General features: G+C 33.1%; 1 protein-coding gene across 1 annotated transcript; it reads left to right on the plus strand.

The window, feature by feature from the left end:
• The first annotated feature begins 673 nt into the window (after positions 1–673).
• Positions 674–15,489, plus strand: LOC149729696 (GRIP1-associated protein 1-like). Its single transcript, XM_089886412.1, has 18 exons — positions 674–912; positions 1,416–1,552; positions 3,054–3,168; positions 3,667–3,802; positions 5,465–5,664; positions 6,067–6,205; positions 7,827–8,025; positions 8,357–8,456; positions 8,865–9,011; positions 9,639–9,869; positions 10,426–10,638; positions 11,077–11,268; positions 11,627–11,800; positions 12,443–12,533; positions 12,787–12,914; positions 13,288–13,504; positions 14,095–14,270; positions 14,659–15,489. Exons 1-18 carry the CDS (start codon positions 871–873, stop codon positions 14,695–14,697), a joined length of 2,676 nt encoding a protein of 891 aa, XP_089742538.1. The 5' UTR covers positions 674–870; the 3' UTR covers positions 14,698–15,489.
• Positions 15,490–15,600: the final 111 nt, after the last annotated feature.

Below are 15,600 nucleotides of genomic sequence, written 5' to 3' on the forward strand. Positions count from 1 at the left end.
AAAAACTTCCTATACGTGTTATACTAACTGAGTAGCTTTAAGCTGTCTACACGAACACGATCGAAAAAGTGCGTTAGGTTTGAAAATTAATATTTTGCTCAAAACCTGACGTGTCTACAAGAATCATGTGATTTCGGTGATTTCCCGGAATCTGCTCCAACAGGACACTTTTGACGTCACAGAAGGATGATGTAATCGAAAACAATCGCCATGAAAATCGCAAACCAGACAAGCGGGGACGGAAAATTAAACTTTACATAATACAAAATGAATGCGACAGTAAATATCGTTAAACACAATTTAGATTGAAATATAAAATAAAAGATTTAGTTGACAAAAAGAAATGCACATTTTTTTTTAATTTTTAAGTTTTTATAAACGAACTCAGTTTTGAAAAGAAAAATTATAATTCGTAAAATGACTGGAACTTTATTTCATAAGTAGTTTGTTCAAGCACAAATATAAATTGCGAAAGGGCTATACAAGACCTAAAAACATAAAATTTATTGAAAAACAGTTTCTGCTATCTTTATCGTATGACGAGTTTCTCGATACAGTTGATTGATTATTCTAGGTGGTTCCCCTTTTGAAAGGCGAATGTTAAGTAAGTTCAAATTAATTAAAGAAACAAAAAGAGAAGTAATTGAAATTATGTTTAATTAATTAGGTTTTGAATTTTAAACCAGCTTAATTTTTTTTTACCAGGAGAAACTCATAGTTTATCAAAAAGATGAAATAAAGCTTCAAATTTGTGTTCTTAAATTGCCTGTTGTTTGTACTTGTTGTTATTTGACTTTCTGTGTGTGGATTTACGGTCGTTGTATAAATACTGTATCGATATAAACAGAATACAGCTGACCCAATTTCAAGATGGCGCAATCGTTGTCGGAAGAAGAGTTTCATAGAATGCAGGTTGGTTTTCCATTTAATTTTTTTTTCAAAGTTTACCCTGAACTTGTTTACAGGATTTTATCAAGTGTGCATTTCTCTATACCTAGTGTTGTGTGCATTTTCTGTAAGCAAAAAGGTTTATAATTATTTGGCTTAATTTCACAATATCTTTCCAATATATTCTGTTCCCCTTTCAAATATTCATTTAAAGTGATTATAATAGTTTTATTTGGTTGTTACTATACTTATCTACGTTGTTATTATCGTTTTTTCTTTTTTTTCTCCGGAAAATCTTTTTTACTAAAATTATGTCTTCCATCGCTGCATAAAGAAATGCAATATGCGGTAATGGAAAACTGAGATGAAAACAGCATAGACAAGTTTAATGTTTATAGCAGTTATTTTACTTGACCATAGCCTCAAGCCCTCAACTGTGGTTACTTTCTGCTTGCTAAATAAAACTTATATATACAATCTAAACTTTTAGGAATATATTTATACAAATATTTAAAATTTTAATGCAGATTCAAATCCTTGAGATGCGAACAGAAAATTACAAACTAAAAGATGAAAATAAAAAGCAAGCAATGCGTCTAAAAGATCTCACTGACAAAGAGACAAGATTAGATAAAGAATTAAATAAGCAAATAAAACTAAAAAAGTGAGTAGCCTATTTATATATATATATATTAGGGATGTGCCGAGCCGAGCCCGAACTCAAAAGCTCGTGCCCGAGCGTCTCCTTTTTTGACGCTCGGCGCTCGGCTGAAAACTGGGCCGAGCGCCGAGCCTTATGCTATAATGTTGCACGCGAGAGCGAAAAATATTAAAAATGAAAAAAGTGAAGCTACTAAAAGATAACGAGACTAGTCAACGTAGCTTTCTCTTTAATTATTTTTCGTTCGTTGTGAATTTGCTCTCTCGCAAGTAACGAATCGCAACGTCAGCGAATTTGCCCGTATCGAATTAGAGCAGGTGTCGAATTACACGAGCGCCCAATGTTTTCGTATCACATTTTAAATAAAAAGCCAAAAACTCTTAAACTTTTTTATAATGAAATAATATAAATTGCTGCAACCACGGTTTTGCAACCCCTAAGCCAGTAAGTGAAAAATGACGTAATGAAACTCTGGTTCTCGTGCGGCGCCATCAAACGATGTTTTTTGGCTTCTGTCCAAGCTCGACCGGGACGATACTTTGTAATATCATATTACAATTTATGTTGGTTCCAATTTACTGATAGCGTCGCTCCTCGCTTTTATATTTGCACCAATTAAAATTCACATAATCGCGATTTACCTGCATTAAACTAATCATCAGAAACAAAAATTATACACAAACTACAGATCGTATGGAAGCGAATAAAACACGATTGTTTTCCAACAATCTCGTTTGTGATGTAACGATCGTAAAGGTTTATTCTGACGTAAATAATCGTTACATTATCCAAGATGAACATGCGTAGAAACTTGCTAGTTGTGCCACTGGCTGTAACAGTTATAAATATTTTTTTAATTAAATATTTTTTGTATGAATTTTACATTTTGCAACAGTAGGAATTATGAAAAGCGAGACGCGTCTTTAACCGCAAACCACGTGTTCTGTATTATTTTGATTAGCGGCGCTTTTCGGCTGAATAGGAACGCATTCTCGTACGCCTTTCTCCTTGATGACGTCATAGGTGCTCGGGCTCGGGCTCGTGCCGAGCTTTTCGTTGAAGCTCGGCGCTCGGCGAACCCGAGCTTTTTCAACTTCAGCACATCCCTAATATATATACACAAACAATGTATCCTATATTTGTTTTTAAATAGGGAAAAAATAGGTACAATGTAAATTAAATGTTTTTTAGTTTAATTTACACCACAATAATTTCCATTAAAAATATTGAGTATAATTCCAATATTTTGTTTGTGAATGGTCAACCGATACAGCATACCAGATTCAAAATCATTAACGTCTTATTGCGTCACGCAATCTGCATGAATTTTCTTTGGAAAAACTCTTTCCGTTCGGCACATATGATATATTTTTATACGAATGTATTTGATCATGTATAAATACAGGATACAAATTTGATTGTAAATGTTTGGCTAGGCTTAAAGTCATGTAACATTTTATATAATTTCCCTTTTTTTATATTTCAATCATATTTTATGATACAGGGCGCTGTCAACTTTAAACAAAAGTAAACAAGCACAAGAATATGAAGCATTACTACAAACAACAGAGCAAGAGTTTGCATTACAAAACCAAACTCTTATGCAGGAACTGGCACGGGTGGGTTAAAGTTTTGCTGTGTTTGTTTCTGTAATTAGTTATTTATTACTATTAGTTATTACCAAAAAGTTATTGGCTCTCTGCCTTTTTTAGCCCACAATTTTTTGTGTGTAAGAAATATCACAGAACACCAAAATATTTTTAGTGTTCTGCTACTGCTAGAACATGATCATTTTTTTAAAACTGTACTCTTATGTGTTAACCTGGTAACACTTTGGTGTTCCATGGAAAAATCGAGAACACCAGTACAAAATTACTGATGTAACTTTAACCTATATAAACATATTGTATAGGCTATGTATATGATTTTGGCGCTATTGAAAAATTTTCAGATACGTTACATTTAGGCTGGTGAAAAGTGTTAGAGGTTGGTAGTTAGGGGTTATTGGTTAGGGGCTTAGTGGTCAGATAACGTAGGGGAAGGATTCTTCACAAGCACAATGATTTTTTAAGTGGAAGTAACTAAGTAATTTATTTGTATTGCTTTTCTAACTCTAGCTTTCTGCTCATGTTGAAAAACTTGAGAAAGACAACAAAAGTTTGAACACGGACGGTCATGGCAGTGATGCTGCTACTGATTCTGAATTACGAAGAGTACAAGCGCAAAATACAGCGTTGAAAAGAACAGTTGAAAGTAAGTCTAATTACTGTTGCGTAATAAAAATCAATCAATTTAATGTTTAAGTAATTAATAATGTGTCTATTTTATCAACTTAAGCTTTTGTTTATGTTTTTTACTTACCTTGTCCAAGGAAATTAACATTTTTGTCAAATGTAGTTTTAAATACTTGTTTTTATTAGAAATTTAACTATAAAACATAACCCACAAAGTTACATACAATGTAACTAGTTAGCATCCAACATGGTTTATAAAACAGTGCACCTGCCACAAGGATAAATTACTTTTATTCATTCAACCAAAACTTATAGTTTAGCAAGCTATCTAACTTGGTAATATTTAAACATAAATGACTTGTTTGTCTGTAGGTGTAACGACCACGCTTATTTTCTTCCAATTAAATGTAAATATGTTTTTAACTGTAAGCATGTTTTAACAACTGCTGTTTTGTCGCTATATTCTGTCATTTCAATTAAAAAATTTCTAAATCTTCGCCAACGTAATCGAAGATACAAATAAAGTTACTATTATTATTAACATTTTTTCAAACCAATTTTACATATTATTAATATTTAGTATCAGTAGTATTGTTGTTTCCGCTTCTCTTTCCAATCCAATAACTCTCTTTATAACCATTCATTTAATCATTTTATTAAAAGGAAATTAAAATAGCGGCCATAAGAGATTAGGAATATGAAAATTGGAAATGCAGCTTTTGTATAATCATTATCTTATATTAAAAGAGCTAATTCACAATAAACTTGTTGGGCAATTTTGAATTATATATGTATATTTATAAATAGACCAAAGATTTTAAATCATTTCTAGCCCTATGATTTACTACTGTTTGGTTTAGTTAGAGGTTGTATTTAACAAGTGGTTTAACATTTAACCGATGCTCAGTTGTAAAGTATTGATTTTCCTTGCACTTTGTGTCAACATTACTGAGGCTTTTCAACTATCTTGCGAAGCTAGCCATTTCCTGAGCTCTGGCCCGATTCAATTTTATTGACCGGCTTTAATATAATTTATCTCAAATCCGAATTTGAATATATATCTATTGACAACTTAGATCTTTGAAACAACTTATGTTATATATATATATATATAGCATATACAACTATTTAATAAGTTACTGTGGTAGTTTTATAATTTATCTTAAATTTTTATACAATCTATTGGCAATTCAGAATTTTTAAAGGATATGATGTATAAATATATAATTATATGACTATTTAAAAAGTTACTGTGATAGTTTTGTACATAACTCTACTATAGAAAAGTATGTAGTGTATTTAAGTCCTGGATAAGGTTTATCCAATTTGGTTTTCGCACATGAGTAAAGTTGTGGCACAAGGCTTTTCACAGTGTCTGTAGCTAAATTCCACAGCACATTAAAGTCACTGTACATAAGTAGGCATAAGTTCATGACATTTGACAATTTTAGCCGTTTACACTTACCTGCCACAAATTTTCAGATGAAGTTTTAGGGTTGCAATTGCCTGTAATACCTCTATTTTCACGTGCTTTTGCTACCAGGCATAATGCATTTTCCAGAAACTTAACTTGTGGCTCAAAAAAATTATGGGAACTTTTAAATTATTACAATTATAAACAACCTTTTGTATGCCAAATGTGAGACACAATCAGGCTGAATCATTCGCCTTTTTACCCCAGATATGCAGATCAAACACAAAGAAGAATTGCAACAGACAATTGATTCTTTCTCTGCTAAGCAAGCCTCACAAAATCATCATATGAAAAATGGTGAGCAAACTGATTCACATGAAGCAGATCATGGAACTCATGATCATCATGAAGTGGAAGATAATATTTCCATGGAAAATGTTACTGCAGAAGTAGATGGAAATGAAATGGTGAGAAATGTAGGCTCTGAAATTTACTGTAGTGGAAACATTACGTTACTGTGTATTTTGTTTCAATGGAATAATTTGGGTTTCTTTGACATTTACATACAATTCGAGGAATTTTTGCTTTTTCTTTGTTTATGAATTGTATTTTATAAGAACTGTTAGTCGTAGGACTGTACGGTTATATAATTCTGTAAATATTCTTTGTTTAGTACCAAATGAGCCGAGAAAAGAGAATAAAAACATTTAAACATGTCCCATCTTTCCCCACCCTACGACATATATATTTTACCAATACCAGTTAATAAAGTTTTTCTTTTTTTAAGTTTTTTTTCACTTTAGTAAATTTAGGTTTTTCTTTTTTTAAGTTTTTTTTTTACTTTAGTAAATTTAAGTTTTTCTCTTCAGACTATTGAAAGTCCTGTTGAAGATGAGACAAGCATCGCAACGTCGATTACATCAAGTCCTTCCAACATCACTGATGAACGATTGCTCCACTCGGAGGCGCAATGCCAACGCCTGCAACAAAAACTTAACGAATTACAAGGTTGGTTATGTGGGTTGGAAAAATAGGGGTTAAAATGTAAATTAATATAAAGTACCTTTTTAAACATCCGAATGTGCCTGCAACAGTGCCAGCCATTCGTGGGAGTCTTTTAATGAGTCATTTCTGGTCTAATTTATAGTTACGCTGGCGTAGGACTCAGATACAGTAGGGTAGCATCTTTACAGAAAAATGCGCTATCTAACTAGCATGTAAAAACTCGGCTTCACAAATTATAAACACTGTTACATTTTATATTGGTGGTTTAATGAGATAACACTAAAATATTAAACTTTTAAATAACATCATTAATTATGTATTATGAGGTACACTCTATTATTTTGTTAATAGGACTGAACATGAGTTAAAATCAGCTTTACATTTGGTTAAAAACCAGTGGTATTCAAAACCATATGTATACCAATTTATTAACTTTTTAACTGTGTAAAATTGTTTACCTTTTATAAACAATTTTTTTTCAACCAGACTGACAAATTTATTTCCTGGACTAATGTGTCCGTGCTATAATCATAGCATTTTTGGGGGTTAACAACACTCAAAGCCTTTATATTTATAAATTTTTGGTTCAATCTAAGCCACCCTCATTTTTGACTGTTTCCCTGATATGAGTTTGTGGCTGGTTGCTTGGTAAACATTTCATCATTGATTGGTTTATATGTATGGTCGCCGCCACACATAGGTAAAATGATAATAAATGATAATGTAACTATGTTTTTTTCGAACAAGCAACTGTTTTATTTTCATTCAAACCTAAAAATAAAGAGTTATCTTCAAAATTATTCTATTATATTTACATAAAAACTGCAACGTTTTTTGTTATTTGTTAAACCTTGTTTCAAACCTTTAAAAAAAGTGTTGTCTGTCCACATTTCTACTTTGTTTATTACTTTGTCTTGCTACTTCCTATTAAAATATATTCCTTTAAAGATTTTATCAATTTGTTAAAGCATAAATTATAACAATGTGGTATATTTTATTTTCATTAATAATTCTAAATTTGTTCTCAACTGCTTTTGTATTATAAATGTAACGCCCAATATTACAGTGGGTCAGCGCAAGGCTGTCGTTTTTAACCAGTGGTTAGCTTGCCTGCTTCTAACCTAAAGGTTACTGGCTCTCGTTCCCGCGTCCTTTGTGGGCGTATGTGTCCTTGAGCAAGACACTTAATGAAAATTGGTCCTACCCAGTGGTCACTAATAAGTTGTCCAAATTGCGATCCATACATTAAAAAATCCCCTTAAAAATAAACACATATCAAGCTACATATGTGATAACTCGTAAGGGCATGAGGTTTATAAAGCAAACTGGTTCATAGATCAATAATTTTTAAGTTTAAGTAATTAATATATATATATATATATATATATAGTAGTTTGGGGGAAGATTGGACACCTTTTTATTATATTTCCTTGTCCCATTTATTAGTAAACAAAAATCATTCAAAGAATTGTAAAATCGTATCCTTTTGACTTCCATAGACCGTTGTTAATTGTTTAAAACACGATCAGGATATTTGGATATTAGGTGCTAAAGATGTCCCGTCTTCCCCCACCCTACTATATATATATATATATATATATATATATATTCACTTTTTTACCAGACATTGAGGTCCAGTTTGCGACGGAGCGAGAAGAGAAACTTCTTCTTCAAAACGATCTCGATTCCGAGGTTGCTCGTCACACGAGGGAACAGAGAGCTTTTACCGAGGAAGTTGAATCTTTGAGGGAAAAGTTTGAACGAAAACAAACTGCATTTGTGAATCTGCAGGAAGAAATGGAGCAACTTAGGACTCTTCACCAGTACGTTAGAAAAATTTGATTTTTGTGTAAAAATATATATTTCTGCTCATTTTTGGATAAATTTCAGATTTAAAAAAAATATATTCAATTTTTAGAAAATTTATATTTGTATTTTAAAAAAAAAAATTGCTTTAAAATATATAGGACTTTGGAAATCAAGCAGATAGACCCAATATGGTATAAATAGTAAAACCGTTGTAGTTATAACATGGTCTCATCAATTTGTTTTCAATATTTCTTCTCTGTCTTAAATTAGGCTCAAATCAACACAGCTTAGCTTTTGCAGCTTTAGTTTTTTAAATGCAATTTTTTCTTTGTTTTAATTTTTTAGAGAAAAGTTGGGTGAAACAACACAACAACATGAAAGTGAAAAGCAAACTTTGCAACAAGAGAAAGAAAAATTAACATCAGAAGTTACCTCACTTGGAAAAGTAATTGATTTACATGTTATGTACTTTCTAATACATGCCTTAGTAGAAAATAATAGGACAAATGTTAAAACTTTTTTTCCCACTTTTTATTCATAGCGTGTTTTATCAACTGTTGTTTTGCTGTTGATTCCCTTCTCTTTGTATTTTAAATAACATGATCTTCTCTATCGTTTTCGAAGAGAATGTGAATAAATAAATCTAACTTGCTTTATTATTGCGTGACTGGAAAACAACAGCTGTTAAACACGGGTGTTTTGTTTCATACACTCTGTGCCAGCTTATGAATTACCATGTATGTTATTTTGTGGGTGATTATTTTTTGGGAGATACATTAAAATTATGTATGGTGGTCAACTAGTTATGGTATATTATGTAAAATATAAAAGTAAATCAACCCCTACCCTTCAGGCTTTACAAAACTCCCATAACATGTTGGATGGAATGCAAGCATCCATGCAAAGTTTACAAGCAAAAGTGAAGCTGCATGAGGAGGAAATGAGAAGAGAAATGGAGGAAAAGAGGAAGTTGGAGGAGCAGCTCGGGAATCTTCAACAGGTAAGGAATAGGTTTAGGATATATTTTCTAATCCTAGATGACAAATTAAAAAAAAATTAAATTAAAGAAAAACTTGGGAATTTTCAACAGAGGATAGTTTCAAATATATTTTCTAATCCAAGATGACAAATTAAAAAAATTATTAAAAATGGAAAAACTTTATAATCTTCAAGAGGTTAGTTTGGGATATATTTTAAATCAAAGATGAAGAAATTAAAAAAAAAATAAAAATCCTTGAAAATTTTCAACAGGTACCGGAATAGTTTTGAATATATATATAATCCTAGATAAAAAATATTATAAATAGGTATTAGTAGTGGACAAGTTGAAGTTATTGGGGTCTAATTTATTTCACTAATATAACGTTTAGTATGTCCTAAATTTTAAAGGGTTTAGAACTTTTATTGGTGTAGTATTTTTTTAGTAAAGTGTTTGCACTTTTTTGGCACTGTTCCATTTTTTCTTTTTGTTTGTTCTTTTATGTAAAATTTAAAATTTTTTACTTTGTTTTGTATTTTTCTTTGATAATCTGTTATTTTTTTGTAGTTTTGAAATGACTTTTTAGATTTACCATTAAACTTAACTAAACTTTTAAAAAATTAAATATATATATTAAAAATATTTCAGCACCTAAATAATGATGAACAGAAGAAATCCGAATCCTCCTCCCAGATCAAGTCCTTGGAAGCAGAGGTCATCTCGCTCCGATCCGGTTTGGAGAGATCGAAGATGGATCGTGATGATGCGGTGACGAAATTTGAGGAGAACGTGAGAGCGAGTGCATCACTCCTGGAGAGAGTGAATCAAGTTGAGAAGGAAAGTGAAGACCTTCGACATGAGTTGAAACTCGCTAATGAAGTAAAATTTTGTAACTGTTTTTAACCTTTTTTTATGAAAATTGTTTATATAGCGCGTTGGGAAACGATAGGACACCTTTTCATTCTATTTTCCCTATCCCATTTGGTAGTAAACAAAGAACACTCAAAAAATTATTAAATCGTATCCATCCCCACGATTCCCATAGACCGTTGTTAATTGTTTAAAACACGATCACTTGGATATTAGGTGCTAAAGGTGTCCCATTTTCCCAACACTACTATATGTTATTTATCATAAAAACTTAATATTAAAAGCAAAGGTTTATGTTTAGTTCAATTTAAGAAAAATTAGTTAAGTATTTGTTGATACAGTTATAGTAATACTCTTGTTTGTTTGCATCATATCTAACACAAATGTTTAAAACGCCTAATAAGGAAAATCATATTTATAATATCTATACTTATTCGTTGGAATATGTATGTATGTTACATTTTACCATGATTACCATTTGAAGCTAAAAAGAGATTACAAATTTACACAAACTACATAAAAACTTTACCAATCACCTAAACAATTAACCAACTATTTAATCCAGCTTGCGGAAAAACGGAAAAAAGTGATGGACCAACAAGCTGTAGAATCACAAGAAAACAATGCTAAGTTTACTGAGAGAATCAACGCCTTGTTACTGGAGCATGAGACATCAAGTGCTAAATCAATTGAAAATTACGAATCAAAAGTCAAGATATTGGAAGAAACTTGTAAAAGACAGGAACAGGAACTGATAAGAATGAATCATCAAGACAGGGTATGTTTTTTTTAATTCTTTTTTTTTATAGATTTGACATGATACATTGTAACTGTCATTTATGTAACTTACTTTTCATCCTCGCGTGGCCGGGAAACAACAGTTGATATAACAGGGGTGTTCATACACCCCATGTCAGCTTTTGAGTTACCATGTACGTTGAACCCAATGCCTCTGGGTTAGACTTACATTTTTTTAAACATTTTTTTTAACCCTTGGCGGAGCTGTCAAGGAAAGATCTCTCATCCATTAACGGCAGGCCTGGGTGCTAGGGTGATCGGCCAATCCTGGCCTAAATTCTAGGACCCATGCCGTGCCACATCGTGGGACCTCACCCATATGGAACAGAATACATTTTGCCATTCTACTCTGGTCAACTTATACCAAAAAAATTGAGGACCATTTTCTTGATATTTAAATACATTCATATTTTTCCAGGTAAAAACCAGAGAACTGGACACTTTACAGCAGCAGATACGAGACCAGCAATCAACTTTGTCCTCGCTTGAAAACTCGAGTGGTTGGTTTGAACGAGCTCTCAAAGACGCGGAGAAGATGGCTGCTGAGAAGGAGGAAGATCATCTGCAGCAGTTGGAAGATGCAAAGTCAGAACATGAGAAGGAAATGGAGGTTGGTTGTTTTTTGTTGGTTGCTGATTTTTTGTGATTATATTGTGTTTTTGGTCGTTTTTTTATGATTTCATGATAGTTGCATTGTTTTTTTTATTAATTGATAATTTTTGGTGGTTATATTGGTTTTCTGGTTGTTTTTTTTATGATGGTTGGTTTTATTTGTATGCTTACTTTTTGGTTAATTTCTTTTTTTGTCTTTTTTGTGTTGAATGTGTCATTAGCTGGTAGTGTCTGGTTGTTTTGGTGAATTGGTAGTTTTTAAATATTTTAAACACAACCTTAAAAAACGTTACCTGTTTTCGCCATTTTTTTACTTTACTTTGTCATTGAAAAAAAATTTTTTTTTTATTCTTCAGAAACTTCGAGCTCAGTTTTCCTCCAAAGAGAAAGAAGTAGAAGAAGCAGAGAGACAAGTTGCTCTCGCTATAAACGAGACAACTACAAGAGATGCAACGATCGAGAGAATGAAACAAGATGTTCTTGATGAAGTTAGTAAACAAAAACTCATTGAAAAGAAAGGACATCAGGCTGTAAGTGGAATATTTTGTTAGATTGGATCAGTCTTGTTTTCATTTTTCTCTGGTTTTATAAATTAAGTCTAAAACACAAAATTTTAGTTTAAAAAAAATTTAATAAACCCCATTTAAAATATAACAAACTTGGTTAGACATATTGAGAACTGACTTCAAACCAAAATTTTGAAATTTAACATTACTGTGGAACACCCTTAAAATAACCTGACCCGCAAAAACTTTAAAAAAATGTATTTATAAGACACAATGGAAAGACAGCATTCATTAAAAGCCAAATTACATTGCCATAAATATTGAAACTGAAACTTTTCAACACAGTTTGTACTGTGTTGTAATTAGTGCCAGTTATACCCTCTTTTTTTCACAAGGTTCTATATACCTGTTAAAATTATAATTAAACCTTACTGTCGCAACACTGGTCGCACAAAGGACTTAAATGGGCTTTCCGGGTTTTGGGGTAATGGGCCAAATGTGATGGCCTAAATCCCAGGTCCTTGACAAGGACCTCACCCGTAAAGAATGAAAAACATAATGCTGCCCAGGCACTGCAATATATTGGCAAAACAGGCAACAGAAGTATTGATTTAGGTTCTTGTCCATACAAAGATGCACAGACCGAACTAGGTATTTTGTTTTCAGTTAAAGGACTTAAAGAAACAGCTTGTCATGGAGAAGAAACGAAGTGAAAAACTTCAAGAAAAAATGAAAGAAATTTCATCCAGCAATTCAAGTATGATTGAATGTTAAACTCTGGCAATTGCTTCAATCCAGTGGTCACTGATGGGTTGTCCAAATTATCAGCCACACATAAAAAAAAAGAAAAAAACACAGAAAAATAATCACTAACGAAGTAACATACTTGGTAACTCGTAAGCTGGCACAAGGTGTATATACACCCATGTTATAACAGCTGTCTTTTTCCCGCCGCGAGGATAGAGTAATTACATTTATTCAAAACCTACAATAACAATTGCCTTCCACAGATTTAGACGAACTGCTTCAAGTTGTTGACCTTAATGATAAAACAACAACCGGAGATGGAAGTTCAGTTTCTTCTTTTAGTTTTAGGGATTTTATTTCCAACAAGCAAAACCCTGACACCAGTTCGCAGGTAATAATTTCAAGTCCGTGTTTATCGGGTTTTAAAAAAAGTATTTCAAACAACAATATAAATAGATTAAAGAAGTTTTTGAAATTTATTAAGAATGTTACTTTTGTGGGTAATTATTTTTTAGGAGATTTTTAATTTTTTTTAATTTGGGGGGGTTGATAATTGGGACAACCTGTTAGTGACCACTGGGTTGGAGCAATTACTGTTAAGTGCCTTACCCAAGGACACGTAGGTCCACAATGGTAGCAGCGAAGAGCCTTGAACCCATTACCTTTGGATTAAAGGCAAGCTAATCAACGGTGCTTCGAGCCGAACATTACAAACACCAAAAACAAAATTTTTCACTTACAAATAAAATAAAATTTCCGAATAGGCTGGTACCAGCAACCTTTCTTCCACCCCTGTTGCCACGGCAACCGTCAGCAAAGCAGAGAGCCGAGATCTTCTTTCTCGTCTCACATCTGTGCAACAGGAGAAATGGAATCTAGAGGAAAAAGTCCGGCACCTAGAGGAGAGTGCGGGAGCGATGGCGGATGAGTTGGTCGAGAAGACAAAACTCCTCCAACAATATGTTCATCACACAAGAGCAGGTATTAAATTTTAATATTAGTCTGTGGTTTTCAAAGTGGTGGCCAGCATTTTCGGGCCTTAAAAAGTGGGGGGCGGTATTTTGCTGACTAAAAAAAGGGTGGGGGGTGGTTTTTCCCCTTTAAATGGGGGCTGACTAAAAAAAGTGTGTGGGGGGGGGGTATTTTTGCTCTGCGTTGCAAGAGGCTGATGACATTTTACCAACTTCATCGCTCTTGTTAAAGTTGAACTTCTATAAGTTGTGATCAATGAAAAATGACTTGGTTTTACAACTTTTACTTTTATTTGGCGAAAGGGGATTTGATATTCTGTTTGTTGTCCAGAAAGCGCTCTTAAAAAAATTAGGAAATCACTGCTCTAAAGTAACAGCATATGTTGCAGTTGTATGTTCATGCATTAATCTGCACCGTTGTAATTTTAATACTATATATTGACATAGTACCAACCTTATTCCTATTATTAGAACTGGACTGTAAGTTGTGACGAATGTAAAATAACTTGATTTAACTTTTCTGTAAATCTGGGTTTACTTGGAAATACTTTAATACTATGTCTTGGTTTTACTTTTCCATGATGTTCAAATTTTTGGCAGATGTTCACAAAATGAGGTCCTCCAATGAAGAGCTCGCCTCTCGGACTTTTGGGAATCGAGTTCGGAGCATCATCACTGGGCAGGAGGAGGCAGATGTCACCAACATCCGGGAGCTGAATCGGAAACTCACAAGGATGTTGGAAGAAGAAATGACGAAGAACATGGCTCTTAAACAAGTACGGTGAATTCAATGTATTAAGATAAAAAATAAAGTATTTTTATTTTTTTGCATTAATTGGTTGTGGGACTGGCGCCATGGCTCAGTGGTTTAGGCGATTGCATTGTAACTTTATGTGTCCTTGGGCAAGACACTTAAAAGAACTTGTACTCAGTGGTCACCATTGGGTTGTCCAAATTATCAGCCACAAAACAAAATAAAATGTCCTTCCATAAAACAATCATCCACAAAGTAACATACATGGTAACTAGCACAAGGTGTATAAAAGAGAACACCCGTGGTTATAACAACTGTCGTTTTCCGGCCAGGCGAGAACCAAACAAGTTACCTTTATTCATTTAGTTAAAAAAATATAACTTTCTTGACAATTGGTTTCTAAATTTCAGGACCTTGCCAACTTATCTGAACAACTGTCATCAAAATAGTTTCTGTTTTTTACTCATTCAAATCCGAGTAGTGCAATAGTTAGCGTTTATTTGCGCGGGTTGACGGTACATCATAAGAATGTATTTGACGACCTTACAAATGTAACGGCCGAACGAACTCAGTATTACATCGCGTGAGTGTTTTACGTGGAGAGTTTTATGTGAATGTGTTGGTCAAGCTGTCTCCTTGTCTCTATCAATGCAAAAATCTCTTACGACGTTTGCGGTTTTATAACTAGCATGCGGTTGCTTACAAAGAAAATATTGTTTATTTCTTCTGAGAAACTTCAATACCAAGTTGCAATGCATTGGTGTTAATGTAAATTGCTGCATTCAGCTTCACAAAAAAGTGTATCCTATAGGCTACTCAATCTACTCCAAATTTCCCATTGGCTATTGTAGCAAACTACATGTTTACGGCATTTTAACATATAGTAGGGTGGGGGAAGATGTGACGCCTTTTCATTCGATTTTCTCGCTCTATTTGGCAGTAAACAAAGAACAATCAAAGAATTACAAAACCGTATCCTCACGACTCCCATATACCGTCGTTAATTGTTTAAAACACGATCAGGATATTTCGATATTATGTACTAAAGATGTCCCATCTTCCCCCTACCTACTATACTTTAAATTGTGATTCAACCTATTTCAAGATCAACCGTTGACCAGCACGCTTGGTGAGCTACCTGTATTATGATGGTACATTGTTTTTATACATTTTCCTATCACTGGGTAACGTCGTGACCAAATGTTAATATTTTATAGACAAAAATTACAAAACTCGTAGGAGTTCCGCATTTCTTCAATTGTGAGAAAGTTTTAAACAAGAAATAAAGCAGGTAAAGTATTTACCTTTAGTCAGAATAGCATTTTAATACCATACAGTTCTTGCAGTTATGT

The sequence above is a fragment of the Ciona robusta genome, chromosome 10 (genome assembly GCF_009617815.1).
Source record: "Ciona robusta chromosome 10, ASM961781v2".
NCBI classification, from domain to species: Eukaryota; Metazoa; Chordata; class Ascidiacea; order Phlebobranchia; family Cionidae; genus Ciona; species Ciona robusta.

Excerpts from the sequence above, each read along its gene's own strand:
- LOC149729696 (XM_089886412.1), top strand. The coding sequence starts at position 871 with ATGGCGCAATCGTTGTCGGAAGAAGAGTTTCATAGAATGCAG. Across the intron at positions 5,665-6,066 it reads AAGTAGATGGAAATGAAATG|ACTATTGAAAGTCCTGTTGA; the intron begins GTGAGAAATGTA and ends TTTTCTCTTCAG. Across the intron at positions 11,269-11,626 it reads AACATGAGAAGGAAATGGAG|AAACTTCGAGCTCAGTTTTC; the intron begins GTTGGTTGTTTT and ends TTTATTCTTCAG.